This window comes from Sphaerodactylus townsendi, linkage group LG01 (assembly GCF_021028975.2).
Source record: "Sphaerodactylus townsendi isolate TG3544 linkage group LG01, MPM_Stown_v2.3, whole genome shotgun sequence".
Lineage (NCBI taxonomy): Eukaryota > Metazoa > Chordata > Lepidosauria > Squamata > Sphaerodactylidae > Sphaerodactylus > Sphaerodactylus townsendi.
The window spans coordinates 127,432,417-127,450,076 of record NC_059425.1 but is presented as its reverse complement, the minus strand read 5'-3'; the positions used below and the strand labels follow the sequence as shown (position 1 = coordinate 127,450,076).

Below are 17,660 nucleotides of genomic sequence, written 5' to 3'. Positions count from 1 at the left end.
TGTCCTCGTGGAATAAGCAAAGGTTGGTGTTGACCGGTAGGGCTCTGAGATCGGAAACCCTGCGTGCCGATGTAATTGCGACCAGGAAGAGTGTTTTCATTCTCAGCCACTTGAGTGGTATTGTGCATATGGGCTCAAAGGGTGGTTTCATGAGGGCCCTGAGGACCTTGTTGAGCTTCCAAGAGGGAAACCGATGTTGCTGCATGCCCTTCAAGAAGCGAATGATGTCTAGGTGCCTAGAGATCTGGTACCCTTGTACTTGGGCCAGACTGTCGCGAATGCCGCCACCTGTCTGCACAAGGTCGCGATCCGGAGCCCTTCTCATAGCCTGCTTGAAGAAACTGGAGAATCTGTGGGACCGATGGTCTCACCGGGTCAATGTGGGTGACTCTGGCTCACTTGACGAAGGCCCTCCAGGAGCAGTTGTATATGTTGGTCGTGGATGGTCTTCTAAATGCCAGTATAGTCTCTGTGACCTTGTTTGAATATCCTTTCCTCTTCAGTGCTTGCCGCTCAAGCACCAGGTGGTCAAGCAGAACCACTGAGGGTTGGGATGGAGGGCTGGTCCCTGGGACAGCATGTCTGTGGGGCTTGGCAAGGTGAGTGTGGGGGCAATGGATAGTTGTAGAATTGAGGAGAACCACGGTTGTCTCGGCCACCATGGTGCTAACAGAATGATCTCTGCTTGTTCTGCCCTCAACTTCTTCAGGAGCTTGGGGATGACTGGAACCGGTGGAAAGGCATAAAGGAGGCCTATGGGCCAGGGCGAGGTCAGTGCATCCGTAGGCGCCGCCCGAGGCTGGTGGAATCTGGACATGAAGGCTGGCAGCTGTTGGTTTTCCCCAGATGCAAAGAGGTCCACTTCTGGCGTTTCGAAGTGTCAAACTATCTGTCTGAAAATCTGCATGGTGAGTTTCCATTCCGCCTCTGAGACCTGTTGTCGGCTGAGCCAATTTGCTGCCGTGTTGAGGCTGCCCTGAACGTATTCCGTTATTAAGGACTGTAGGTGGACCTCCGCCCAGGCTAGTACCCTGCTTGCTTCTCGGTGCAGTGCCAAGGACCTGGATCCTCCCTGATTGTTGATATAGGCTTTTGCTGTGATGTTGTCTGTCCTCACCAGGACGTGTTTGTTCAACAGTTCCTTTTGGAAGCGACTCAGGGCCAGGAATATTGCCCTGGTTTCTAGGATGTTGATGGGCAGTTGTGCTTCTGCAGTCGACCACTGGTCCTGTGCGCATGTGTCCTGGCTGTAGGCCCCCCAGCCGCTGAGGCTGGCATCCGTGAATAGCTGCACCCTATGGTGGTGCAAATAGACCTTGCCTCTGATGAGGTTGGTTGACTGAGTCCACCATGTGAAGCTGTTCTTGAGCGACTGGGTCAGTGCGAGAGACTTGTCCATCTTTGCCATGATCAGCGCCTGGTAAGGCCACTGTAAGGAACTCGAAGGACTTGAAACAAAGCGACTTAGGACAGCTCGTTTATTCCATAAACTTCAATGAACACGATACACGCCATGTGAGAACTGGCCCCCCTCGGCTAGAATCGTCGTTTTTACAGACGAGAGCACTGCCCCTCCCCCTGGTAAAGTTCCCAAGCATAGTTTCACACAGAAAAAGCGAAAGTAAGTTTCACACAGATATGATAAGCATAAGCATAGCAAGGTCAGTAACTCGGGCAGCTTAAGCTCCAGCACAAGTTGGAATGTGCCAAGGGCGAGTCGGGCTGGGGATCGCACTAACCCCACCCTTTACATTCCGCCTCCTCTAAGAAACCCCCCTTCCCCCAGGCTTGCGGGGAAGGCTTTATGGAAAGCCGAGATCAGGGGCATCAATATTTTCCACATAAATCCATTGATTATGACCAGAGGGATATCCCACCCAAGAGAATCTCAAATATTGCAGCCGATTCGCGAACATAGCGAGAGTCCAGAATAAGCGTCGATCTACCGTAATAAGCACGGCTTGTGGCCATCAACGCGACATCACCGGCGGGAGAGGCCTCCGTTGGAGTCGTGCCAGGCATCTGAAGCGAGAGCCTGCTTGGAGTAGACTTAGAAGTGAAAAACAGGATGAATGTTACTTAGTGAGTTAGGCAGTTCCAAATGTGCGGTCACCCCGTTAATTACTTGGGAGATTCTGAATGGCCCCATGAATTTCTTGCCTAGCTTGGAATATTTGTGCACATCTCTCAGGTTTCTGGTAGAAAGATAAACCCAGGCACCCACGTGCAAAGGAAAATCAACTCTATGTTTGTCTGCTTGGAACTTTTGAGCCTCTTGCGCTGGAGAAAGGGAGGTAGAAACAGACTTCCAACCTTCCGCTAAGGACTTAATCCAATCTCCAAATTCTGGGGGCTGCAACGCAGAGTCGGGGAGTTCAGGTAGAGGGGGGAACGAGCAACCAGACACTATTTCGAAAGGCGTTTTATTGGTGCTACTATGCACCGCATTATTGTAAGCATATTCAGCGAAAGGGAGCAACTCGACCCAGTTGTTTTGATGGTAATTGGTGTAACAGCTTAGGCCGAGGCCTGGAGAGGGTCACCAGGGAAGCTGGTTCCGTTGGCTCCTCGACAGGGACTGTCGAATGGGTGGTAGAGAGGGAGCCCTCTATGGGGGCTACCGCAGTCTCCTCGTACTCATCGTTCAACGGACCCTTGAAAGACAATCTCTGCATGTTGAAGAACACCAAAGATTCACAGAGTGGTTGAGTGTAGAGGCTCAAACTCATACCAAACTTGGGGGTTGATTTGTAAGTTCTCGCATAATGTAAGGAACTCGAAGGACTTGAAACAAAGCGACTTAGGACAGCTCGTTTATTCCATAAACTTCAATGAACACGATACACGCCATGCGAGAACTGGCCCCCCTCAGCTAGAATCGTCGTTTTTACAGACGAGAGCACTGCCCCTCCCCCTGGTAAAGTTCCCAAGCATAGTTTCACACAGAAAAAGCGAAAGTAAGTTTCACACAGATATGATAAGCATAAGCATAGCAAGGTCAGTACTCCGGGCAGTAAGCCCAGCACAAGGAATGTGCCAAGGACGAGTCGGGCGGGGGATCGCACTAACCCCCACCCTTACAGCCACAGGAACCTCTGCAGCAGTCTTGCATGCATTCTTCCCCATTGCACCATGTCCACCGTGGATATGAATAAGCCCATCAGGCTCGCTAACTGAAGGAAGGAGACCCTGTTGGCTGCCCAAAATGCTCTGGTCAGTCATTGTATCTTGGTGATCTTCACTCGGAGCATGAATAGGGCATTGCATGACGTGTCTATCAAGGCCCCCAGGTGTTCCATTTGTTGAGATGGAGTTAGGGAGCTTTTGGCCTGGTTTATGAAAAAGCCGTGGTTGGTTAGGACTTCCTGGACTCTGCTGACCTCCCGCGGTGCCTGTACTCCTGAGCTCGACCTGATCAGGATGTCGTCTAGGTAGGGATGGATGTGAATTCCTTCCTGTCTGAGTGCCATGATAGGGGCGAGGAGAACCTTGGAGAAAACCCTCGGGGCCGTTGCTAACCCCAATGGGAGAGTCCTGTATTAGTAGTGCCCCCCGCTGTGAACCGCAGGTACTTGCAGTGTCTTGGGTTGATAAGGACATGAAGGTAAGCCTCTGTGAGGTCTAGCGACGTCAGCTGATCCCCTGGCTGTAGGTTCTCTGTGATGGACTGAAGAGTTTCCATCTTGAAACTGTGCAGCCGCATGTGCTTGTTGATGTATTTGAGGTTCAGGATGGCATGCCACTCCCTGTTTTTCTTTGGCACGGTGAAGAAGTGGGAGTAGACTCCTAAGCATCTCTCCGCAGATGGCACTGGTTCTATGGCTCTGATGTCCAGGAGGTGTTGGATGGCTTGTTCCATCCTTTGGAGCTTGTCCAGTCTGGAATGTCGTTGGAAGGTGCAGAACCGTGGCTTTGGTGTTTTTGTCCGTTACGATCACCTCCCTTGTCCATCGGTCGATGTGGTCACTCGCCCATGAATCTTGGAAGTGATGCAGGCAACCACTGACCGGAATGCTCTGGTGGTAAACTGCAGTTGGGCCCACCCGAGCGGAAGGCCTGGCCAGACTTCCTTCTGGGGCGAAAGCTGGGGCGAAAGGAATTCGATGCGTTGTTGTTGTTGAAGCAAGCCTTGTTTACGAAAGGACTGGTGATACTATTGCTGGGTTCTCCGTCCATCCTTGGGAGCCCGTGGCAGCACCCGTTGGGTCCTGAAGGTGGTGTGCGGTCTGTAGGAGGAGGAAGAAGTGTCCCCTCTGATGTACCTTGGCAAGGTCTTGTTCTTGTTGTCTTTTGCTTCTACTAGGACGGAGTCCAGTTTCCGTCCAAAGAGTCTTGTTCTGTGAAAATCTTAAGTGGCCACCACCTGTTTCAAATGGGAGTCAGCAGCCCAGGAGTGTAGCCATGTGTGCCTGCAGGCCACCGTTTCCGGAGCCGAGCCACAGGTCACCATCATCATGGAGTCAAAGGTGGCATCTGCCAGGTAGGAAATGGCAAAGAGGACCCTCTCGATGCCCTCTCTGATCTTCTGATCCTCGGGGGAAATCATTTTCAGGAGTCTACGTAGCCAGAGGATGGAGGCTCGAGCGACTGTTGCCAATGGGGCCAGGATCTTGGTGGCCAGGGCTAACTTCTCATGCGTCCTTCTCAGAAAGACATTCATGCGCCGGTCTGTGGGATCCTTCAGAGACCCCTCCCCGTCCTTCACCACTAGGCCGCCTGACTGGAGGGCCACCACTGGGGCATCCACCATTGGTATCTGTAACATGTGATGGACATACTCTGGGACCGAATACAGCTTCTTGAAACTGGTGGGGGAACCCTTATTAGAGCCAAGATTCGACCATTCCCTTCAGATTCTCCTCTCAAAATATTCTGGCAATGGAAAAACCTCTTGGGTTTTTTCCTGCCTTGGGAATATGTCTTGTTTACCCCTGGGACATCCCTTGATGGGTCTTGTGGTGACGGGGGTAGGGGCTGATGGGTCCTCTGCGTCCTCAGTGTCCTGCAACTCAAGCATGGAAATGGTCTTGGCCATTAGCATAGAGAGGTGTTCTTGTTTAAAAAACCTCATGAAGAACTCACTGGACTCTATGGGGGTCTCCTCGGAATCGGAAAAGTGATCTGATTGGTCCTCGATCTCCCCTTCACTATATTCTTTCGAATTGTCCCCTGGAATGGCCAGGGGGTCTCTCCCTGTTGAGAGGCTGGGAGATCTGGATGGGGACTGGTGCCTCCATCTGTGCTCTGGAGGCGAGGGAGAACTGGGTCTAGTACTGCGGCTGGGGTGTCCCCTGCTCCAGTTGTACCTATCAATTTCTTCCCTCATGGCTTCCCTAAAGAACCCCATGAGCTCCCTTGGGAGGCGTCCCTCCAGGAGCTGGATTCTGGCACTCTAGCAGGCAAGGGGGGAGGTTGATCTGCCCTCCCGCCAGGAGGTTGCCCTGTCCTCTCGATTAGAGGTTGCTCTGTCCTCCCGGTGGGCGGTTACCCTGCCCTCCGATGAAGCCGTGCTGGGATCCCCCCTTTCCCAATCTTGCCTGGGTCCTGTAGGGCTGCTGCAGTCGCTGGCCTCATCTCTGGTGGGCGATGCCGTTTGAGTGGAGGCGTCCCACCTTCCCTCTCCCTCATCGGCCCTACATGGGCTGGAATTATGGCACAGCGGGCTGCCTGGCGCCAGGAGACAATCGCTGCCGCCGCGGCTGTGGAGGGCGCCGCTTTCTTGTGCGCTGCTCCGGAGCTCTTGCCGGCTCCAGAGCTCTTCTGTACAGCCTGATTCCCTTTACAGGTGGCCGCCCTCGTTCCCTCTACTGTGAACCTATGAAAGGTTTCAGGCGGGGAAGAGAAAGATTGGTCTGCCATTGCCGACCGCTGGACGGGCTTAGAGGCTAGAAGGATCCTGGCGCTCTGGCTGGAGAATCCTTCGCAATCTGGCTCCAAGCCAGTGAAAGACCTGCTTTCTCTGCATAGGCAGGAAAGATACTGGGGAAAAGAAGATGGAGGCCAACCCCTCAACAGGAAGTGGAAAAAATCAACATGCTGGCTCTCTGGAGAATGGTTGGAAATCACCCATCCAAGATACTCTAAGTCGCCTCCAGGAGAAAGCCTGTTTGATCCAGATGAATTATTTCAAATAAGACCTTTTTAAGTCTATTGGCTATAATACTCATTAAAAAATTACAATCTGAGTTCAGCAAAGAAATCAGTCTGAAGTTTACCATCTCTAGTTTATCTTTTCCTACTTTAGGAATTAAGGAAATATTGGCATAATTCCATGAATTTGAAATTTCTTTTTTTCAATCTCTTTAAATAAATTAAATAAGTAATCTAAAATTTTGTATTTAAATATCTTATAAAAATAATTGTGATGCCATCAGGACCAGTGGTTTTATTTACTTTCAGTTTTTGGATGGTTTCCAAAATTTCTGCTTTTGTAATCTCTTCATTTACCATAAGTTGATCATCTATATCAATTTTTTACAAAACACAACTATCTAAACGTTTTAACCTGTTTGGTCCTATCCTGAATCTTCTTTATATAATTCTTGATAAAAATTAACAAATTCGTCTTCACTTTTTTTGTTATCATAAATAATTTCACCTTTACTCTTAATTTTTGTGATCCATTTCTCTTGATTTCTTGCTTTCAGTTTCCATGCTAACATTTAGAAATTTTATTTCCCTGTTCGAAATTATATTGTTTTATTTGAAGTAGCTGCCTACTAACCTCTTCAGAGGCTATTAAATCCAGTTATGCTTATAAAATTTTAAGCTGTTTTATAATCTTGACATCTTTTGAATTTCCTATCAATTTCTTTTCTTTGAGCGGTATTTCTTTTCTTTGAGCGGTATCTAAACATGTCTCATTTTAAAGCATGTTTTGCTCTATAAAAATCCCTCGCATAAATGCTTTAAAAGCATCCCAAATTGTACCCCAGTCCAGATCTTCATGAATATTGTATGCAAAAAATTCCTGAATTCTTTTTATATACTTCTACAATAAAAGTATCACATATTAATGTGTTGTTTAAAGCCCATCTAAATTCATTATTATCTTTTCTTTCTCTAAATTCTGTTCTTAATGGTTTGTGATCAGAGACAGAATTTGAAAAAAAATTCTGCCTTAATCCCATACTCATCACATGGGAGGCCCCTATAATATCAATCCTTGACTAGGACCTATGCCTCATAGGAAAAAAAGGTAAATTCCTTTTCCGAACCATGAATATGTCTCCAAACATCTGCCAAACATAGATTTTCAACTAAGTAAAAATTTTTTTGAGAAGCTTCCAATTTTCACTATTCTCCATATCTTTACTTCTATTTTTATCTAATTTTGGTTCTGTTACCCCATTTAAGTCACCAAGCAAAATAAAATTAACATAATCTATTTCAGAAAATTTATTTAACAACTGATTTATTTATCACCTCAGCAGCAGTGGTGTAGTGGTTAAGAGCACGTGTACTCTAATCTGGAGGAACCGGGTTTTATTCTCCGCTCTGCTGCTTGAGCTGTGGAGGCTTCTCTGGGGAATTCAGATTAGCCTATACACTCCCGACACAAGCCAGCTGGGTGACCTTGGGCTAGTCACAGCTCTATGGAGCTCTCGCAGCCCCACCTACCTCATAGGATGTTTGTTGTCAGGGGGGAAGGGAAGACCAATTTCTTTGGTCATCTGCTGTTTCCTTTTTTAGAACCTTTTTAGAACCTTTGTTCTATTTTCTATTTTTCCCCAAATAAGTCCCATTTGTTAGTCATCTGATCAAAAAAGTATTTGTAACATCTCAGGCATAATAGTTTTATTTTTCCTGGGGTAAGTCTAAAGATTTTTTTTCTAGTTGTGGCTATATTAACTTCCAGTATCAGCAGCTGGAGTGAGATGGCAACAGTTCAATGACTTATGGGGTTTTTTTTACATTTACATCAATCACCATAGCAACACAGCGAGCCAAGTCTTTACCTGTTATCCCCAACCTTCCCATAGCCTCTTACAAAGTAAAATGTCAACATATAGCCAACTTGATCCTTACAGGTAGCCAACTGCTTCCAAAAGCACTTTTGAAGAAAATAAAACAGTAACTGACCCCATTTTATTGTTATGGCTCCCCAGAGAAAAGGAATATCTCTTCACCAGGCTGTTCATCTTCAGAACAGACGAAGTGTGTGTTTATCTGTACAATTACGGTATTTATCCTGCATCAGTTAAGAAATGAGGGTTGGTTGTATTTAGTGTCCAAGATTATCTCCATTTTAGTCATGAGCAATCAATCTCTTCATTGCTTCCTGACTCTCAACTCTGGGATAAGTCACAAAAGTCTCAACCTTCCTGATTTGCTCAAGAGGAGAGCCTCTTGAAGCAATGTTGTTATCTCCCAATCTCTCTTTAATCCAGAGTGATCAACTCAGCTGAAATTACCTTCTAGCTGGCCTTTCCTCTGCAGCTTGCAGAGTTTGCAAAGAAGAAAAGAAGTGTTTGGGTTTATATCCTGCCTTTCTCTCTTGTAAGTAGACTCAAGGTGGCTTACAAACTCCTTTCCTTCCTCTTCCCACAACAGACAACTTGTGAGGTAAATGGGGTTGAGAGAGTTCTGCATTTTCTCCCTTCCATAATCTGTCAAAGTTCACAGAATCAGTCCATGGTTTTTCATGGATATCTGACTTACCCCCACTGCACACTTCTAAACTAGATAGAGTTAATCCATCAATGCAATTCTCAGTACCAAATAAGTATGATAGTAGGTAAACAAAGTGAGGACTCAAAGATTTTGGATATCTTAAACTCCTCCTCCCTGGGAGGAAAAGAGTCCTGTTAGCATTGCCAAATGTCAACAACAACACTTATGTGTCAGGGGGTAAAGCATGTAAAATTGTATCGTGGATAACCCAAAACTCCACTGAATGAAGCACCTTCAACGTTACATCCTTTAAGCTTGACTCTAACAGTCCAAAAGCAACATAGTGCCTAAACTGACATTATGGTACTTAAATAAGACATTTATAAAGACATTAGTACCTTAGTAAGATGTCCACCAAATAGCAAACAAAATTCTCTGGAAAACAGTTTCCTGTTACTATGATATTTCATTGTAACACAGAGATGTGTGCATGGTAAAGCACTGCATACAAGTTAGGATACTATTTCTGTTCATACAGGGTAATGTGAAGTCCCAACAGGCCTGTCAAGGAACCCTAGAATATTTTGCGTAGTCTTGTGCAATTATCAGGAGCTGTATGGCAATTATATCATAATGGAAAGTGTTAACCTGAAAAATGGAAGAGCCATTGTTTTAAAAAACTGGAAAACGTTATATGTACTAACGTATAGAACAACAATTAAACCATTTTAATCACACTTGTACAGCAATGTTTGCCATATGAGGACATATTTATGCTTCCAACATTATGTACCTGTGTTCGTAGAATTTCACTTTTTGACAACTGCATATCACCCGTCAGCTCTTTCACTGTGATGCCTAGTGGCTCCAGACGCTTGCTGAAGTAATCTGTCATTTCAGCTGCCAATGCCTTCATTGGAGCAACATAAACAATCTGTACCAGAAAAAGGACACTAGCATGATAAATGAGCAAAGAGCACAACATTGTTGGTTCCATAGCAAGTGATACAAATCACAGTTTATTGTGAAATCTGGTCGCCCCCCCCTCCCCCACCTGTCCCAATCCAAATAGTGGTATATGGAAAGTAGTCATCTGCACGGGATAACCACGTAGTTGTTTAAAAAACAATACATTTTGTTTATATGGGCTTATCATTCTGAAAATTGGTTCTGCATCAAAGCTTAATATATTTTCAAAGCTTTTCACCTGACTTGGGGAAAAATACAATGTTCTTGAAAACTCCTTGAATCTACATAAACGTGTATAATTCTATCATGAGTTACATCTTACAAGTTATAAAGATGTCCTGTGGTTCATTGAATACCTACCTTAAACTCGTCCTTTTTGATAACCCCTTGCTGAACGTGCTGACGAATTTCATGCAAGACAGTTAACATGGCAATGTTAGTCTTTCCAGCTCCAGTGGGTGCACAAATTAGCATGTTCTCATTTGTGTTGTAGGCAGCCTCAAAAACTATGGACTGGATTCGATTTAATTGTTTCATACCTTTAAAAGCAAGTTGCCCAATCTGCATTGAAAGTTCAGAAAAACAACAATAAAATAGCTAAAGCAGTTACTGCTAAGAAGGAACATATAGCATCATGGTATATGACAAAAGGGATTTTATAATTCAAAAACTTTCAAAGAATTAATACATTTTTTTCTGGATAGCATCAGAATAAATCATTAGTCAAAGTAATAAATCTTAAAAATATATAAATATCAAGATTAACAAAGTAAATAATTATCTTCTTTTTTCAATTCAATCTATTATTTCTAGATGTCCTTCGGACTTCCTGGAGGAATTCTGAAAGTCTCATTCATCTGTACTTGTTATATCATAGAGTTGCCAACTGCTGCTTGGGAAATACCTGAAGATTTGGGGGTAGATCTCAGAGAAGGGAGGGACCATAGAAGGTTATAATGCCAAAGACTAGAGTCTACCCTTCAAGGCAGCCATTTTCTCCAAGGAACCTGATCTCTGTTGTGTGAAGAATTCCCAGAGTTCTCCAGCCCCACCTGAAGGTTGGCAACCGTATATCATCTCCACTGTATGTGAAATGCTTCCCATTCCTATTGCACACTTTGCTACTTGAGTTCATTCAGTTGTCTTAGTAGCCAATTCTCTTTCAAATACAAAGGCTGAGAGACAGCAGAGAATGTACAGGTCTGGGCACAACTTCATATAATCTAATTATTCAGCCTCAGAGAGAAACAAAAAGAATCGACCAATCTGGACCAGGAGCCTCTTAACGAGAAATAACAGTCTTGGCTTCTAAGGTTAAAAAATGCTAACGTGGCCATATTGACGCTAAAGTACTCTTGCTGAATTAATGAAAAGTACTAATTAATGGGCTGAGGCATTTCATCATGGGATGGGCGGCTTAGAAATCAAATAAATAAATAAATAAATAAATAAATAAATAAATAAATAAATAAATAAATAAATATTCTGATACTGATGCACATTCCTAAGGTGTGGTTAATATTATTACAACTATTTGAGTGTGTTAATTATTCTCTTTTCTGATTTCAACATTCCAGATCTCCAAGATTATGCTAGAAGTACTGTCACTGTCAAAAGCCCTTGGCTGCGGTTTGTGCTGGCTCTTTCCTAGACAGTATGTGTAGCTTGAAGCTAACTTAATTCCTAAAAGCGAGACATGGAAAAAGAAAAGTTTTCATTGTTGTGCTCAGGCTACTCTGGTGTGAATTGCTGTCTAACTGAAAAGCGCACATCATATATGTGTGTATTGATGGTGTATGTGTCCCTCTGACCATACTAGTAATATCACCTACCTTAAAGGCAACAGACTGAAAATAAACACAGTTAGTTACTTTATGTTTTTGTATTTATGTGACACCCTCCCCCTTGCAAATTCGATGGAACCTGTTGCCATTAAACAATGAGTTCTGTATCACTTTTAAATCCTGCCATTCCTCCAAAGAACTCTGGGTAACATACCATTTCATCTTTACAATAACCTTGTAACATAGGTCAGGATGAGACAGAATGACTGGTCCAACACCACTGGTTTGCTCCATGGCTGAGCAATGACCTAAACCAAACCTCTCATCATTGTCTGACACTAACCCACTATAGCAGCTTTAGAGGTCTTATCAGGTCTGCGAGCCAGTTGAGGTACCCCCCTTGCTTGTCTGGTGAAAGAACTGCAGGTTCACCAGTCCAGGCACCCACCCAACTTGCTCCCCATCTGGCCTGGTGAGTCGGTTGCAAACTGGTCAGTCCAGGTACCCACTGCACCCTGCTCCCCATTTAGCTTGGTAATCCTTCAGTACCCAGTCCTTTGACAACCCTGCACTATACCATATCAGGTCTCACACTGAGATGCCATTAGGGCACATGGATTTTTATAAGAAAACGTACATATTTGAAGTATCCTCTAATAAGTACTATACTTTTGACCTCCAAATATTTATAGGGACCAACAAGAGATGGGTATCATCATATCTTATTTATGAACACCCCAGGGCATCTGGCAGGCCACAGGAAGCTGAGATGGACTAATTTGTTTCCCTGAGCCATCCAGGAAGGTTATGCATAAATATAAATGTCACCTCTCACAGAACTTCAAGGTTTTGTTTTGTTTTTAAATGTATCTCATAAAAGTGTTTTATACAGTGCTGTTAAACAACTGAAGTTGAGATTGAGAAAAAAGTCTTCATTTTATTTTTAGTTTCGTTCTTAGAAGTACACCTTGATGAGAGTCAAAGTAGTAATTCAAGCTCTATCATTTCTATTCCAAGTGTGATCAATTCTTAAGTGTAAAAGGAGAAAAACAGAAGGGCAGAAACGGTTTTCAGGAAAAGAATGGCTGGCGTTGACACGCTTTGAATAAACAAAGCTTGGTCACACCAGGTACAGGAAAGAAGGTAGCCGCAGTGAGCAATTGTATATTTTTTCAAGATGGACAGGCAGTCTGTCAAGTAGCTACTCCTAAGAGACAGTGAGAACAAGGAATCAAAAGGTATAATGAAGAGATCTAGGAGAGTTTTTCAAATAACTACTTCTAAGACACAGTGGCATGAAGAAGGAACCACAATTTATTTGTGCAGCTACACATTCAGTGACAGACCCTGGTCTGATGTTTTATTCTACAGCAGTAATAGAGTAGGGAAATATTTAACGCATTTTTTGCCTGCTTTTCTTCCTCAAGTCTTATTTTCCCCTAGTCCTTTTTAACTACAATACAGCAAGGGTGAATAGAAAAGCAGTTAAGAGAACAGGTGCCAGAGAGAGGGGAACTAAAATTGCTAGGAGAAAGTACTATGTATAAGACCCATTTTATACTTCTCTGTGTTTCCCAGCTCCACCAGCTGTTTTTTTTAAAAAGCTATTGATACACTGAACTATTGTTGTTGTTGTTACTATGCCTACATATCACTCTGCCCATAAATGGTGAACAACCATAAATACATAGTTAATTTATTTTATTTTATTATATTTATACCCCACTCTTCCAGGCTGAAGCCTGGCTGAGGGTACCTTACATAAAAATTTAAAACATTAAAATCAATTATTCCCAAAAAAACTAAATCTAAAATAAATAGATGGCAACTAAGTAGTAACCTAAAGGCCGCAAGTGTAATAATTTATTCCAATCCTCATCCCGGTTTACTCTGATTCTACAATCTGCGAGTGCGCCATGTTGGGGGGGGAGGGATGAAGTGGGAATGGAATGTGCAGGATGGAAATTAGGTGAAAATTGGAAAGCTGGCAAGATTAGCTATTAGGATTAGTGGATGGCCTCAACCAAAAGCACATCTCTGTCTTGCAGGCCCTGAGGAACACTACTAAAAACAATTTCTACAATTGCAACCTATACATTCAACAAGGGTTGGGACAGAAGTAATGCTTCCAGTAATGAACAACAATCAGCACCAGTCAGAACCCAGACAAAATAAACGATACCAAACAAGAAGAAACACAAACAAGCCAATTTAAAAGCTAAGAACTAAAATTGGAAAAATGCTGAAAAGGAGAGGCCAGCTTAAGATGGAAATACTGTTGCTGTTCTCACACAGTTCAACTTGGGAAAATGGCTCGAGTTCAAATTATTTTATTCAAAATTACAATTCTGCCATTCACAAAAGTAATTCAACTGCACTGCCAAAATGCCAGAAACAAACAAAAACAAACCACGTAGCACACAAGTATTTCTTGACTGCCACCCAGAGGTTGTTAGTGCCCTATTCAGCTTCTTTAGCCCCACTTCCTTGCCCCTTGAGTGATGACAGCAGTGCATCTCTTGGCTGCCCCATCACTGCCCCACTTGCTCATCTTCCCAGTGGAAGAGGAGTCTCTCTTGGCTTACTCTCTACCTCCATCCTCAAAACATCTGCTGAGATCTCATGACACAGCACTGCTCTGGGATTTTTTAAAAGTCTCCTTCATTTCCAGATTTTTTTACAAGTCTCTAGAAAGATGTACACAGAAAGCCCTATTCTGCAAATATTAACAACCTGTATTTAGTATTAGATATACTGATAAAGAGCAGTTCTCCATCACTTACTGGGAACAAAAGTGGGTGGAAAAGACAACTTTGGATCTGGAGTGTACCAAGGTGACTCCCTGTCAAGCCACAGACATCCATGTAAGGACCTTTTCCCCATCTCTGCTTCCCTTTTTTTCTGGGAGAAGGAACATTTCCCTATGAACGAGAAGCCTCTGCTAAGTCTACAATCCTGCACTGATGTGCCCAATGACTCAACTTGTAAATAAGGGACAAACCAGGGAAGATACTTAGAATTCCATGTATGTATATCGGAGCAGATTTTTAAAAAATACATAGTGAACAGATCCTGGAATTATACAGTGTCTGTCTGCCTGCCTGCCTGCCTGCCTGTCACACACACTATCTCTCTATATAAAAAGCTAACAGTGACTTTGTTACTCATGCCCTAACGCTGAAACAGATGGACGGATCGCCCCCAAATTTTCACATGACGTTCCTCCCTGTTGCGGGCAGGTAATCGGACCTTCGAATCACCGAAAGTCCATACCTGAGCCAGGTAAAACATCTTTTTCCTGGTGCACCAGGCCATGAAGCTGGCTGTGTTTAACTGTCACCCTTAGAATGTTTGTGCAGCATGTCTGTGGCCTGAGGGGTTGGTATGCCCTTAGAATGTTCGCGCAGATGGCCAGAGATGAGCAGTGAAAACAGTAAATAGGTAATACTGTTAGGTAATACGAGTGTAAGTGAAACACATACACACTTTGCCGTGTGAGACGTCAGGTGGGGTTCCCTCCCCACACGCAGGTAACTTTCACTCTCTGTGCCTCACCCACTGCTACCACACAACACACATACTCTCATACACATTCATCTCATCCTCACACACCTCACTCTGCCCTCCCTCACATCCAACCACTACTTACCCACTTCCTCACCCATATTCGCCACAGCTCTCTTTTACTAAAAGCGAGCTGGAGTTTGCCTTTGTCTTCTAAGAAAATCCATGGGGTGGGGGCGAACCAACACTACTGGCTCCGCTTCTTTTGCACATGGCCCTTTAAGAACCCAGGGAGCTGGCCTCGATCTGAATGCCTCACCACCCTGCCTCTGCTGCCTGACTGACTCCTTGCCCCAGTTCTGCCTTACCCAAGCCAGGACTGTGCGTGTCAACCAGCCTCATGGACAGTGGGATTCACACTCTGGACAGTTCCGTTGCGGAATGGAAAGGGTTGCCTTATACTAAAAAAACAAGACACCACCATATAACAATGTGAATTGAAAAGGGAAAGAGGGATTCCATTTGACCACCCCAAAAGGCCATGCTGCAGATCATTGGACCTGCATGGACATCTGTGTGGGTTGTGGACTGTGATGAGAAGGACAATTGCCACAGCAATGCATGGCCGGGCCCCGCTAGTTTTACATGAAATATGCAATTCAAAGTGCCTCAACCACTTTTAAAAGTTAATGTTTTAACTGGGACTGAAAAAAATTAAAAAGGGCAGTGCCAAAGTTATCTCAGGTTGACTGGTGTAGGGAAGGAGAGAAAACTGACGATGAGGGAGAAATAAAGGTGGGGTGTCTATTGGATGGGAAGCAGAGAAGGAGACAGAACAAGGAAAGAGAACATGGCAGCTTTAAGAGAATGGGAAGAAGAAATTGTGGGAGTGGATGAACTGAGATGCTCCTGCAATTCTTTGTGGGTTCCACTTGTAAAATAAAGTGTAAAAGCAGTTAATAAGCTACAGCTGTCCCATTAAGCTAAGTAAATCAGTTTTTCTTTTACAGGTCAATTTCAAAACCTTTTAAGAGATGAGTAGCCAGCATAATATATAAGGATTAAGAGTTTCAACTTTGGGCCAAAAGTCTCCTAAAATCTCTGCTCTGTGATGTGCTCTCTGTATAGCTTTAGATAAACCGCTATCTTTCAGCCACCTTGTCAGGAATGATGTGAGCCAATCTTACAAGACTGCAAAATGCTTTCAGTTCTCCAGAGGAAATATGCTAGCTATCATCAGTATTAGAAGCACCATAAATAATATGACAATACAGATGGTTAAATCTTGGTTTTAAGGGCACTCATAGAAGTGATACAATTAGAGAGTTAGAAGGAGCCATACAGGCCATCTATTCCAACTCCCCTGCTCAATGCAGGATCTTCCTAAGCAGGTTTTTGTCCAGGTGCTACTTGAAGACTGCCTGTGAGGGGGAGCTCACCACCTCCCTAAGCAGATGATTCCAGTGCTCAACTATTCTCACTGTAAATTTTTTTCCCTAATATCCAGCCAGTACCTCTCTGCCCAAAACATAAACAAATTATTGCAAGTCCTGTCCTCTGCTGCCAACAGGAACAGCTGCCTGCCCTCATCTAAGTGACTCAAAGTGAGGCCTTCAGAACTGAACACAATATTCCAAGTGTGGCCTGACCAATGTAGTATGCAGCAGGACTATGACACCTTGCAATTTGGATGTTCAGTCCCCATTTTGTCTTCTATAGTGAACTTGTAAAGATGTTTTAAAAATTGGATAGAAATTCATGTAATAATCCAGAAGATTTCAAAGACTGGCAGCCCAATCCAGCAAGGGAGGGGGGAATCGGCTCTTGGAGTCGGGTTTTTTGAGACAGACAGTTGGAAAAAATATGGAACTCTGTTTTTATATACGGTATCAGCAGCAAGAATATTATAGCCACAAAAATGGAAAATGTCATTTATATTCACTACAGAAGATTGGCTAGTAAAACTGGCTAGTGAAATTGTTGGAACTGACAGAAATGGTGATGCTTACCTCCTTGATTAGAGAACAGAGCTTATCTAAATTCAGTGATAATTAAAAACCCTTAATGGGCATTTTTGCGTGAAACAGGAAAAAAATGAATTGATGATCTGTGGTTTGAGGAGTAGAAGATCAAGGGAAAAGATATAAAAGAGAAAAGTGTGTGAATTGTATTAATATCAACTAAGTCAATTTTTATTTTGTCTGCAAGTAGGGATCAAATGGTAAAAATTTAAGTGTGATTATAATTAGCACAGGGTAAATCAGGAGTTCTTATATTTTTCTTTTTTTTCTTTTTTCCTGCAATATCACTTTCTTTATCTTTTTGGATATTGGCTTTGTTGTGCTATTTTCTGGGACTTAATTAAAAAAAGAAAAGAAAAAAGGTAATTCAATCCCATGTAACCATGGTTCACTCAGAAGAATTAGGGTAATTTTAATACAACACTTGTGGATACAAATGTTGAACCTTTATGACAATAAGCTGAAAACATTCTGAAATTTAAAACAGAGGATGTTTTACTGAAGGACTCAAGAACTATCAATATATCTAATTAGGGGCATACATTTGGATATACCAAACAGGGGAAAAAAGTCTTAAAAAGCTGTTTCAGGTTTTTTTTGCTTAAAAAAGAAATGGTACCATTTCAATAGAACCAAAAAAAAATCAGAAAAACACCAAAAGCTGTCACTTTTCTTTGTTGTTTGTTTGTTGGGGGGGGGTGTCCATTATGCCACATGGGGAATTTTTGCAGAGTACTTGAGGGAGGGGCTGTTTTTAAGATAGAAATAC

The 17,660-nt window shown here is 43.4% G+C and overlaps 1 protein-coding gene across 2 annotated transcripts in view; it reads right to left on the bottom strand.

Moving 5' to 3' along the window:
• The window catches only part of ASCC3 (activating signal cointegrator 1 complex subunit 3), a 280,545-nt gene that overhangs the window by 195,734 nt on the left and 67,151 nt on the right, over window positions 1–17,660 (bottom strand). For both annotated transcript variants that reach the window (XM_048493913.1, XM_048493903.1), the window contains exons 9-10: window positions 9,943–10,143; window positions 9,407–9,547 (exon numbers count right to left, since the gene is read on the bottom strand). In XM_048493913.1, the coding sequence (XP_048349870.1) occupies window positions 9,407–9,547; window positions 9,943–10,143 (342 nt within the window). The remainder of the gene's footprint in view (window positions 1–9,406; window positions 9,548–9,942; window positions 10,144–17,660) is intronic.